The sequence below is a fragment of the Dendropsophus ebraccatus genome, chromosome 1, assembly GCF_027789765.1.
Source record: "Dendropsophus ebraccatus isolate aDenEbr1 chromosome 1, aDenEbr1.pat, whole genome shotgun sequence".
In the NCBI taxonomy this organism is placed as follows: Eukaryota; Metazoa; Chordata; class Amphibia; order Anura; family Hylidae; genus Dendropsophus; species Dendropsophus ebraccatus.
The window spans coordinates 168076878-168090474 of record NC_091454.1 but is presented as its reverse complement, the minus strand read 5'-3'; the positions used below and the strand labels follow the sequence as shown (position 1 = coordinate 168090474).

Genomic DNA, 13597 nt, shown 5'->3' with positions numbered 1-13597 from the left:
TCTGGAATGTGGTACATATTCAGGAAAGATGATGGACTGACCTAGTCTATCATTTCTAGTGTGTAAGTGAACTCTTCCATGAAGCATATAGTGTGTGTCTAGGAGGCAAGAAGGGGAGCAGCACATCCAGCTGTTACTTCCAGTCAATCTACATCTAATGATTGTGTCTCTGGTCACAGCTGCTTCCTCAGCAGTAATGCTCTGACTCCACATGGTGTTCTCTAGTGCATGAACCATCTCCATCATAAACTGTGACTTTAAACAGCAATGTCAATGACACAAAGAGTACACTGGAGGTTTATACTGAAAACTCAGCAGAGGAGAAGGTCCAACAGATTAGCTGCAGTGTGGATGGGGCCTAGGTGCTGTGATGTCCCTCAAACACTGCACACAGAAATAGAGATCCTTGTCCCCTGTATCTATATAGCACACTGTCAGAAGAGGCAGCAATATGGAGGTCAGGATATCTAAGTACTGGGCTGAGACAGTAGAAGTGGCAGCCATGTCTCTATTGGTTTCTCTCGCTTTGCCTCTGTATCTTGTTAGCATCTTGTTCCTCTTTCCCCTCCATAGACTTCTATGGGCCGCATGTAACTGGTCTCCTAGGGGAGATTTATTAAGGATGCGCCCCTGCCGTACACCAGGGAGAAGGTGCAGATTCTACACTGGTCAGGGAAAAGGGGGCAGGCTTTATCTAAGATTGGCGTACTTGTACGGCAGTCTACATAATGTCCCCCTTAGTGTACAGAATTCTATGCATGGAACAGAAATGAGAGGGAGTCAGAGGCAGGGGTGAGATGGGACCTTGAATTTGGGAAATAATATTCTTTTCTTGAAATTATACCATTGATTTAGGTAAAAAAAACAAAACATAATTAGATATGTTTTGGCTTAACCTGCTGATTTTAGGTGGATCAGCCACCATACTAATGTGTGTGGTGGTCACCTGAGAGAAGGATTGGGCACGTTGTATTTTGACTTCCCTGTTCAAAATATATTTGGTGACATAAACCTCTGCCAGCGCTGTCTGGCAGCTGCTTATTCCCCCCTCACCATTCAGAAGACATACATGCTCTTCATAGTGACCCTCTGCCTACTGCTAGGAGGATCTGAGTCTCGGTGGTAACATAGATAAAAAAAATATGTGAATGTAAGATAGATTGATACTCTACTCTTACCATTGTGAACTGTTGTTGTAGGACTTGGAGTTGTTGGTGGCAGAGTTGGTATTAGAGCTGTATCCACAGTTTCATGTAAGGAGCTGCGGTCTCTCTGGTGGTTAATATAGTAATCCTTAGGAAGCCAATACTCATATTCTATTCCTGAATTCTGCTCTGTAAAGAGGACCTAGGGGTAGAAATATTTTATCAGCTCAAATATGGACACACGCACACATACATGAATATAAAATTAGACACGGATATATTAAAAAAAAAAAATTCTACCTAAAGCAACAAGAAGTTGAATAAACTTGCTACTCGAGTCTGGAAATGTTTAATGACTATGTGAACTGTAATGGCAGACTTTATTGACTCAGTTGAAGACAGCCCAGGATCTAATTTGTCAATGCGCTAAATACATTTTGACAGAACATATTCAAGTGTGCATTACTTAATACAGAAGTAATGTGAACTCCTCTTCATGGTTCACAGCAAAGAGGATAAATATGGACATACTCTCAGGAAGGTTGTGATTAATAATAATAAGGAAATAGGCCCATAATAAAATGTTACACTGGATGGACCCTTACACAGGATGGTACCGGTTGTTGGCATCTCCTTCCCCATATGGTTATACTATACTATAAATAATTATACCATATAGAATCTGTTTACACAAAATGATGCCCAAATAACAGCTCCATACTGTTACCTAAATAACAATGCTGTACAGTGCCACTATTACCGTACCCTGCAAAAATAACATACTGTATAGTGCATAAGTAGCATTGCATAGCATACAAATACCACCATAAACTGCTCAGATAATACCAACATACAATGACCAAATAACTTCTCCAAAGAATGTTTAAAAAACCACCACAACACCATTTACATTGCTTGTCATCATTTTCTTTTTCATTTCTATCTCTGACACAACCTATATGCCACAATTGGGTATCGTGCAACAACCCCTTCCCTGCCAGCCTTGGTTATTAGCTCTTTCCCTGTTTGAAAAAGGGAGTCAGTCTATCAGTCAAGGCTAATGGGGTAGGGAAAAGCCACAAATGAACACCTGGTGACTAATGATCCGGGCAGCATGAAAGTGATGACAGGTTCCCTTTCTTGGCCATGGAGCTGTGAGGGTGTGTTCAGACTAAGGAATCTGTCGCTCGCATTTCCGCCTGTGCCACAGACTCCATTCTATGGTCGGGCGGATTCTGATGTCCGTCTAAAGAACAAACAGGTTAATTCTTTGGACGGATGGCGGAATCCGCCTGACCATAGAATGGTGTCTATGGCACGGGCAGAGATGTGCGTGACTGTGAGCAGTGGCGAGTGATGGAATTCGCCTGAAATCCTGAGCGGATTCCTCAGTCTGAACATACCCTTATACATATATTATACATATATTATTCTTTCATGGTGTAATAAACTGCCAATTTCAGCAGACATCAATTGGGGATTCCCATCTCTTAAAGATGGTTCCTAGTCACCTCTGGCCAGTTTGTGATCACCAGAGGTCATCAGGAAGCCAGAAACAGCAGAAGGAGAGGAGTTATGCAATTTGTGTAACTCCCATTGACTTGCATACAAGAATATGCCGCTTGCACAACTACCATTTAAGTCAAGGGGACTTAGCAAATTGCATAACTCCAATGCGCTGGCTCTTTCTGGCTTCTCGATCAGAGACAGGCTGAAGGGGGCCAGGAAGCCATATTTACTAGATGCAAAAGGCAGTTTAGTCCAAATCTAACTTGACATAATGTCCCTATATACCTCTCCTAACACGATATTACATTAGCCACAACTTTATCCTTTTTTCAAGTTATTCCAGTTGCGATTCCACACTTTAGAGCAGATGTCTGGAGGGGATTATTAATAAATACCTGAGTTATTTTTGTGTGTTGGTTGCCTGGAAACTCTCTTATACATAATGGATTATTATGGCATGTTAAGTTGAGGTCTGATTTGGGGCTTTGTTTCTGCATGCTGCATACTATCAGCTGACAATTCATTTACATAACATATAGCTATTTAAAACCCTGCACTTAAGTTTGTGTCAAAATGCTATAAGGAGATTGGTTACGACTGCTCAGATACTGTGCTTCAACATGTTGTAGCTTTCTGTAACTGTATTAATCGCCATGTAAGGCTGATGTAAGACATTTCTCAACAGAAGTTCCTCCTGAATGATTACAACTAAAGTATAATTTGAAAATTGATATACTGATGTGTTAGAAGCAGTACTCATACTAATAGGCAAGTAAAGAGGTTCGAGCAACTCTAAGAAGGGCTAAGTTGTGAGGGCTAGATGAGTCAGTGCATCTCCAAAATGGCAGCTCTTGTAGATGTTCTGGTTATTACCTAAGAAAAAGGTCTAAGAAAAGACAACACGTGAACTAGCAACAGGGTTACGAGTGCCAAAGGCTTAGTAATGTAAATGGGGAGCATAGGATAACATGCCTGGTCTGATCCCACAGATCAACTACTGCAAGGCAAATTAATGCAATGGGAGAAGACATAGATTGGTCATAGGGCCTATGCCGACCCTTATCCACCAGCAAAAGTGTCTATAATGAGCATGCAGGCATAAGTAATGAAGGAAGGCTTGCATGGTCTGAGCAATCACATTTTCATTTTTATCATGTGGCTGGCTGGACTGACTGTGTGTCACTTACCTAGACAAGAGATGACACCAGAATGCACAGAAAAATGCAATCTGGTAGAAGTAGCATGGTGCTCTGGGAATGTCCTGCTTAAAAACCTTGAGTCCAAGCCTTCATGGAACTTTTAAGGATGTTACTTTTGGACAGATACCACCCACTGTAACTGAATTTTATTGGAAACTAAGTACACCTTTTAATGGCAACGGTATTTCCTAATGGCAGTGGCCTCTTTCAGCAGCATAATGCACTTTGAAAAATAGTTGGGGAATGGTTAAAGGAATATGATAGTGTTCAAGGTATCTAAATTCTCTGGATCTCAATCTGAAGGAACATTTGTGGGACGAGCTGAAAAGACAAGTCTGATCCATGAAAGCCACACCTTGAAACTTACAGGTCTTAAAGGATCTGTTGCTAATACGTTAGTGACAGGTTGTAAAACTGTGGTCCCATGCCTTTCTAATTCAATTCTGTACAAACTGACAGATAATACAGCTGTGTGCATGTTCCCTTTAGGTAACAGGATCGATTATACTACCGTTTATGGTAGAATGTAACAATACTAAGGCTGCATTCACATGTTCCGGGAAGTTGTCCGTGCTCACGGACAATTTTACAGCCCGTTGCTTTCTATTGGGCTATTCAGATGTTCCGTGATTTCACGGATCCGTGATCTGTTCCGTTAAAAAATAGGACATGTCATTACTCGGAACGGATGCACGGAAAGGATTCCCCATAGAAATCAATGAGATCCATGTTTTTCACGGATGTACACGGATGTGACATCCGTGTTCATCCGTGAAAAGCACGGATGTGATGTAATCAATGTCATTTAAAATGCTTTAACACAGATCCATGAAAAAAACGGACACGGATACAAAACGGATGCAAAATGGATGACAAACTGACTGTTTTGCACGGATCACGGAGGTAGCTGCCGGACCACAATCACGGACCGGGAAAAACACTGAACGTGTGAATGCAGCCTAAGAGGATTGTACAGAGGAGAATGTAACAATACTAAACAACGCACTAACTAACCATGACATGCAAATCTTCATCAGTTGGTCCTGCGGCCTCAAAACTTTCCAGATTGTCGGCGGAGCGCTTGTATTGGATCTTGGTCCCTGCCACATTGAAGACTCCGGGATAATTTATAGCCCAGTTGCCATTAATGACATAATGATAATTCCGATTTCTCAAGGCTGTTAAGAAAAAATGGAAAGTTGTGAACAGAGGGAGATTTCAAAAGGCACATTCCACAGCTCACTTAATAAGCCGACATAAGATGATGTCTGGCTCCACAAAGTGGTGGGCAGAGCAGCGTTACCTCATTTTACTAGTCCCTGTAATTTATAGGTGCTAATACTAATGAATATAAATGCAGCATGATATTTTATTACCAATGATTAAGTAATACATTACCATACAATGAAACCAGGCAAATGAAAAGCAAACTTTATGGTCTGGACATGTCTGCAGAGTCTGAATTCTGTTTCATATCATCGGATGATGGAGATGCCTGATTTACCCAGCTCCCTGGAGCACACTAACATCTAACTATCTGAATTAGATTTATTTTTATCTATCCATTGCCAAGGACCTGCCAGATAGAAACCTCTGCCCTGAGGATATTTCATCTCTTGTTTATTAACACAGAATACTAATGGGAATACTTTATGTATGGTGGCATTTACACGCTGTGCCAGCCGTACCTCAAAAAGAAAAACGAGTAAGCTGCTCTGTATCCTTCCTAGAAATAAAAGCAGCAAGTTTACATTTTTTAGTCTTTTTTTTTTTTTCTTTATTTTTGAGTAGGGAAAATCACAGCGTGAATAGCAACAACGGCCAATCCCAAGGGATTTTATTGTTTAAAAACCTACAAAGAACAGATTAAATATTTGTAATTAAACTGTCGGAGGGCAAACAAAAAGTAAGGCTATGAAACTTTCTACTGTGGTTTTGTAATGGTCTGATTTTTTTTTTTTGCATGCAAGTCAAGCGTTTGGCAAGTTTTCTCATAAAGATTAAAGAAATTTCCCAATCGAGAACCCAAGACAAACAAACTAAACTTGTATAAAGACAAACAGAATGCTATAATTACCGAGCTGTGAACAGTGTGCTGGCGGTCTGAAGGGGCTATCATATCATCAACAGTACTTTACAGTGTACATAGCGCAGGTCCAGCTACAGACTCCAGCTATCAGTTGTTATAGCCATGAGGAGATGTGGCTAGTCAAAAATCCAAGACAGACTATGGATGGGCCTAATCTGCCGCTGTTTGCAGCATTTCTCTACACCGACCAAGGCTGTATTCAAACACATACTTTGCCCCCATAATTTTTCCTGTTGAATTACATTGAACATAAAGTGTCCCTGTCATTTTAACTTTCAAAATCTAAATCAACAGTAGATGTGATATAAAGCAAGTTCGCAATTTACATTCATTTTTTTTTTTTTTTGTTATCATGGAAAACACAGCACTTCCTGTTTTCTGTTTTTTTTCCCCCAGAATTCCTGCGTTTAGTCTCTCTTTTTCCCACCAGCACAAGTTTAAAAATCTGCCTTCAGGAGACTGGACCTGGATTTCTGGTAAGTTCAGCTTTGTTTTACAGCATGATAACAAGAACAAAAATAATGAATGTATATTGCTAACTTGCATTATATCACATCTATTGTTGATTTAGATTTTGAAAGTTATAAAGACAGGTGGATGCCTGTCCCACCATGTAATAGGAGCAGCAGCAGACCACCGTTCTTTTTAATGGGCTGCCTGGACGCCCCCCGTGTGCACGCTCACTGTCTGTGCATGTAAAAGCACAGGCACTGAGCAGGGGAAAAGGAGAAAGCAAGCGCTAACCTGAAAAGTCAGCACTCCAAGTCAGCTTCCACCTCAATATGAGCTAAAAAGGCTTTAATCATTCCAGTTCTATTATATCAAGTCACCTAATCTTTATGAGATTTGACCTGGTTTCACATGAGCAAAATATGGCAGCATTGTTGTGCCCATGTTACTGCCAAAACGCCTGGCCTGATCCTGAATCTAATGACCCGTACTGACAGCTATCAGTTTGGGTCACCAGACCCACGGTCAGGGCATAAATGCGGCCATATTACACCCATGTGAAACCAGCCTTATTTAAGTCATTTTATAATCATATTAATCAGGATGACATAACTTATAGTTCACTATCACATGGGGAAGGAGTCTGTGTTATGACTGAGCTCATACTCTGTAATTTTCCAGAAATGTATTAATGTAATCTTGGTCATATCAGGAATTCAAAAAGTCCTATCATAGAAATTACTAGAATAAAAGAGTTTACAGTGACTTTTATATTTTAATATTAACCCTTCAGATTACTAAATTGTATCATGTCTTCCTGTTTCATGGTTATTTGTCACTCAACAGAAAGTAAACCGTAAAGTAATACAAAAGTAGAATCTAATTAGACTTATCTTAAAATCCTCACTTGGAAAGTGTTGGAGAATGGAAAAATTCCAGTGAAATATGGTGCCAGTGATGAGGCAATGACGGAGATGTGCATGTGATGATTGACAATTTGTCTTTCACATAACTAAGGGCACTCCTGTTTCCATACATAGCATTCAACACATATATAAGGCAGAAAAACAGATCTCATTCCCAAAAAGTAAGTAATAGCATGGTAAGATGTAGTAGGAGGCTGGATAAATCTGCCTCTCTCTTAGGCTGATTCTTGGGCAAGATGTTACCTGTCTGTCTGGGGAACCAATGAGCAGATAAGAATATGTTTAGGTAAAAGCCAGAGGGCTGTGAATGCCTCCTAATGAGATATTTCAGCTCAGATTAAATACAGGCTTTCCTTAGTTTATTTTGGAGTATGTTATTCTTTTTCCATGACATAAATCTCAGATGGAATTATGTGTTCAGCTCCGGAGTACTGGACTGGAATAAAGTAATAAGGCCCTGAATGAAAGCACCAGTTGTAGATAGCTTAAAGTAGCATGTTATGACAATATAATTCTGTAGGATTTACAACAGTATCAACTCTCCTCTTCTACTCACATACCATTACACCAACCTTCACGAGAAGTTTTAATTATTGTGCTGTCAGCAGGTGAATGGAGTAGTTAAAATGCCCCAGGGGGAATATTGCAAGCCATAGGCCCATTACAACAATACTATACAATTAGGAGCACACTGGCCCTCTAAATTTAGGAGGATGAGTGCACACCCTAGATACCAGACCAAGGACTGGAGTGGTGCTGGAAGTATGGAGCCTAGGCTGGGAGGAAAGATAATGCCGGCAGACATCAGCTGCCAAGGACCAAGCAGGGAGGACCTAGTCTGGACTGTCATGCTGTGGTGGATCTGAACACTACCTATAAGGGTGGAGCAACACAATAGCCAAAATGGAGCAGACAACTGTTTTGCCAATCATGGAATCTGAAATGGGGTTGTCCAAAAAAAAAATGCTGATAAAATACAATAGATATTCTAATCTTTTTAAATGTAGAACTATGTATTTTAGCAAAATCGTATATATCCTTTTCCCTTTGCCTCATCGGGGTGGGGTGGGGGTTCTGACCTCTGGGAAAACAGGGACCAAACTGTTCCTGCACTCTCTCTCCAATACATGCCACAATATAAGCATAAACAGTGGTATATACAGTACAGTACATCCCTCATGGGATCTCATGTTACTACTGGATGCCTCTGGATGGAAAAGCATAGTCAACTGTGCAGTTCTCTACAGGAAAAATGGCACACCAACATATATAAGCCCAGAAAGGGCCAAAAGGATACTTTTTGTCCTTTCTTAGGTGAATTAGGTAAGATATGTCTCACATATAGGCCATAAGCTTTCCTAGCACATACACCAAATACATGCAACATATGCAGTGTGAATGCACCATATTACATTGACTATCTATGGTTCAGTCAGCAGCCTGTAGTGTTAAGATTATTAGAGATTCCTAGCAGGTGTATTATTATTACAGCTCTGATTCTACAGGGAAGAACATCAATAAATATAGTTTTTTTTAAAAGTCCAATGCGTCTGTTGTTGGATAACTATGTCCTCACTCCGTCATATATATAATAAACTCATACACTAGCTATAAAATAACAGCAGGACACAGAGGAACTCAACTCACAGCAAATTCTTCAATAATGTTACCATGGAATAGGAAAAGACAAAGGGGGACATTTATTAAGTCCGAAGTTTTTTACGCCGGACTTATAAATGTCCCCGCATCTCCGGCGCTATGGAGATTTATGTAGAGGTGGACTGCCTCTACATTAATCCTGTGCGCGTCGGTGCGCACAGCCGAAAACCTACGCCACCTGAAAGGTGGAGTAGGTTTTCGGCATATCTTTTAGTTTAAAAAATGATAAATCGCGCGGACTCTGAGTCCACGCCCCCCGTTCCGCCCCCTCCACAACCCTTCCCCACCCCCCACCCCCAACGGAAAGTGACGATTTGAGAATATTTTATTAGCAAAACAGCCATTTGCGAATAAAATATTCGCAAATCGCCCCTTTCCGCAAAAGAGTACGCCTTTTTGTGTTGATACATGTCGCCCTAAATGTTAGCAGACAACTAACAGTGACAGTCAGAAGGGGGTCTGGCACATGTCTCTGTTGCGATTTATTAAGTGAATACATGCACTCGGGTTTATGATTTACTATGTGGTTACTAAGTAATGTGGCAGTAATTCTATTTCCAGCACTGATTTTTTTGATTTTTACACTTTAAACAGTTCATGGTCCACATCATATAAAGTTGTTACGTGCATTACTGTAGCAAACCTCATTACTAATGTGACACGTGGTAATAAAGCATTGTAGTGTAGTAATAGATCAGTCACATGGCAAATCACCGATACTGTGCTTGTAACATGAGTGTTAGTCATTCCTCAGGACTGCTACTGTTCATCCACCACAGACTACTTCTGGCCTTCTCAAATCTTTCATTCTGTCTGCTCTTTCCTAAAGCCTTCCGTCAGTATCAAGCCTTCTTCATATGAATTATTAGGCTCCACACTCACCATCACCATCTCTACCAACTGCACATCTGTATTGGCCCCTTTACACCCACATTTAGTGGGCAGGCTGACTCTATGTGATCCCATTTTAGTATATGGCCCTCCTCTCTGTCGCCCCTCCTTATAGATAGCTTCCTTATGTTGCCCCCCCCCCCCGCTGTCAATCTTATAGATGCCCCCCATGTTGTCCCCTTATAGATGGTCCCCTATGTTGCCCCCCCTATAGATGGCCCCCTCTTCCCCTATATTGTCCCCTTATAGATGGCCCCCTTTCCCCCTTTATTGTCCCCTTATAGATGTTCCCCTCTCCCCCAATGTTGTACGTTTATATCCCCCTCTCCCCCTATGTTGTCCCCCTCTCCCCCTATGTTCTCCCCTTATAGATGGCCTGCTCTCCCCCTATGGTGTCCCCCCCTTATAGATGGCCCTCTCTCCCCCCCCTTATAGATGTCCCCCTCCCCCCCCTTCCTTATAGACGGTCCCCCTCTCCCCCCTCCCTTATAGATGCCCCCCTCTCCCCCCTTCCTTATAGATGTCCCCCTCCCCCCCCTTCCTTATAGACGCCCCCTTCTCTTCTCCCCCCATTCCTTATAGATGCCCCCTTCTCTTCTCCCCCCCTTCCTTATAGATGCCCCCTTCTCTTCCCCCCCTTCCTTATAGATGCCCCCTTCTCTTCTCCCCCCCTTCCTTATAGATGCCCCCTTCTCTTCCCCCCTTTCCTTATAGATGCCCCCTTCTCTTGCCCCCCCTTCCTTATAGATGCCCCCTTCTCTCCCCCCGTTTCCTTATAGATGCCCCCTTCTCTTCTCCCCCCCTTCCTTATAGATGCCCCCTTCTCTTCCCCCCCCTTCCATATAGATGCCCCCTTCTCTCCCCCCCCTTCCTTATAGATGCCCCCTCTCTTCCCCCCCCTTCCTTATAGATGCCCCCTCTCTTCCCCCCCTTCCTTATAGATGCCCCCTTCTCTTCTCCCCCTTCCTTATAGATGCCCCCTCCTCTCCCCCCCCCCTTCCTTATAGATGCCCCTTCTCTTCTCCCCCCCTTCCTTATAGATGCCCCCTTCTCTCCCCCCTTCCTTATAGATGCCCCCTTCTCTCCCCCCCTTCTTTATAGATGCCCCCTCCTCTTCTCCCCCCTTCCTTATAGATGCCCCCTTCTCCCCCCCCCCCTTCCTTATAGACGCCCCCTTCTCTTCTCCCCCCATTCCTTATAGATGCCCCCTTCTCTTCTCCCCCCCTTCCTTATAGATGCCCCCTTCCCTTCTCCCCCCCTTCCTTATAGATGCCCCCTTCCTTATAGATGCCCCCTTCTCTCCCCCCCTTCCTTATAGATGCCCCCTTCTCTCCCCCCCCCCTTCCTTATAGATGCCCCCTCCTCTTCCCCCCCTTCCTTATAGATGCCCCCTCCTCTTCCCCCCCCCTTCCTTATAGATGCCCCCTCCTCTTCCCCCCCCTTCCTTATAGATGCCCCCTTCTCTCCTCCCTCCCCTTCCTTATATATGCCGTCCCCCCCCCGTCCGAGGAAAGCAAGTTTAAAAAAAAGAAAAAAACTCACCTAACAACACGCTCCCCCGTCGAGCCTTTTTCCTGTCACCCCGTCTGATGCGCGGCTGCCGTCTGATGCCGCGTCCTAGCCCCGGCAGCGCGCGTATCATAGAGTTCTGTGTGGGCCTGTGGCCGCGACTTCCGGCACACGTCTCTGTGCCGGAAGTCAAACCGCAGCACAAGCCCACACAGAACTCTATGATACGCGCGCTGCCGGGGCTAGGACGCGGCATCAGACGGCAGCCGCGCATCAGACAGGGGGTGACAGGAGCGCTGTGGACCGGTCCCGTGCTCCTCCTGGCCCAGTGACTCCTTTTCCCTATGGTTGGGGAAAGGAGTCTCCGGGTCGGGAGGAGCACGGGACCGGCCCCCGGCTACAGCACCCGGGAGGCATGCTCAGCCGCCGGGTGCTGCAGGATATGTATGCTCCAGGGGCCCGCGTCACGGGCCCCTGATGCGGCGGGGCCCCGTAGCAGCCGCTACGGCTGCTACGGCGGTAGTTCCGCCAGTGTTTGGATGGTATATCCCCCCCCCCCCCCCCCCCGAGTCCTCCTACTGTTCCTATGCAATACCCCTTAAGGCTGGGTTCACACTACGTATATTTGAGGCTGTATAGCAACAAAAACAAGGAGTGGATTGAAAACACAGAAAGGCTCTGTTCACATAATGTTGTAATTGAGTGGATGGCCGTCATATAATGGCAAATATTTGCTGTTATTTTAAAACAACGGCTGTTGTATTGAAATAATGGAAGTTATTTACTGTTATATGGAGGCCATCCACTCAATTTCAACATTATGTGAACAGATCCTTTCTGTGTTTTCAATCCACTCCTGGTTTTGGTTGCTATGAGGACCTGACATGAGGACCAAATACAGCCTCAAATATACATAGTGTGAACCCAGCCTTAAGATAATATTTTTCAAATAGGTTACTTTTTATTATTTTAAAAATTTTCAAGAAAATTTTCAGAGATAGATAGATTACCATCCATCTTTTGCTCTTCTGCAATAGTACCATTTCTGAGGGAACACAGACTCATTTTGCAACAATACCACATACCTGCAGGAATCTCACATAGTCTGTACTTACCCAGATAATTATTGCTCTTGTCCGTCACCCTAATGTTAGTGGCACCTGCAGGGATCATGGTCACTTCATTGTATCCAAAGAGCCCTGTAAGTGACAGTAATGAGGAAAGGTGAGTTCTGCCAAAATTTGAGAACCATTTTACCTAGATGAAACCGTATCCTCTCCCTTCATGCCTGTCATTCGCTTTACAGACTGAAAAGCCTGGAAAGTTTTTTATGTACAGACACCACCTAGGTACAGGGGTTAATGAGACACAGGGCTGATGCATACACAGTAACTTGTGTGTATTGGAACATGAATGTGAAGAATTCCATTTACTAACAGTGGGAAGGAACCAGATTGTTCTCAGCTGTTTCCAGCGTACTGTGACCGGCCAAGTCTCTTTACACAGGTATACCTGTATGTTTATTTTGGATCACTCATAGTTAACAGAGAAAACTATTTGTTGCTAAGCTAGAATCTGTAATGAATAACACACAGTAAGTGAAATCAATAACACTTATATAAGGTTTAGGACATTAAGTAGTATCATTACAAATCCATAAAATGCTATTTAATTGCCTCATAATGACGGCCAGCTAGAGATTTCCTCTGGAAAAGCTGCAGCTGCACAGGAAATGTGGTGTAACATGGTGGCAGCCCAAAGTATTGCTGTCTATAAAATACATAGATACATCTTGGGATAACCCCAGTAGGTTCCACACCCTAAGTTCATCCCCTACCCACAGGATAAGGTATAACTAGCTGATCAGTGGGTGTCTGGCTGCTGAGACCCCCACTGATCAGCTTCCGAACATTGTTGAGTTCAGCACTTTCAGTGCAGTCTGGCCATTAAGCTTAATAAGCTGACACTTTCTGAATAAACTTTTCAGCTGTCTCCTACTTATCATCATAGACAGGATTATAATAAAAGGAGACACCAGTATATAGGTAAGACAGGATCAGGCTATTTACAATAAGTGATGGTTATAGCCCCCCCCCCCCTCCCTGCACAATGACTTTTCACAGGTCACAGAGCATGTCTAGAATACTCTTGCATAGAAGTTAATAATACTCCAGTTTATTGTCCACGGGGCTTGCTGTAAAGCATACCTCAAAATGCTGT

General features: G+C 43.3%; 1 protein-coding gene across 1 annotated transcript in view; it reads right to left on the bottom strand.

Moving 5' to 3' along the window:
* The window catches only part of LOC138801348 (ADAMTS-like protein 5), a 49040-nt gene that overhangs the window by 12284 nt on the left and 23159 nt on the right, over window positions 1-13597 (bottom strand). The window contains exons 8-10 of the mRNA XM_069984078.1: window positions 12493-12576; window positions 4868-5031; window positions 1179-1347 (exon numbers count right to left, since the gene is read on the bottom strand). Of these exons, the coding sequence (XP_069840179.1) occupies window positions 1179-1347; window positions 4868-5031; window positions 12493-12576 (417 nt within the window). The remainder of the gene's footprint in view (window positions 1-1178; window positions 1348-4867; window positions 5032-12492; window positions 12577-13597) is intronic.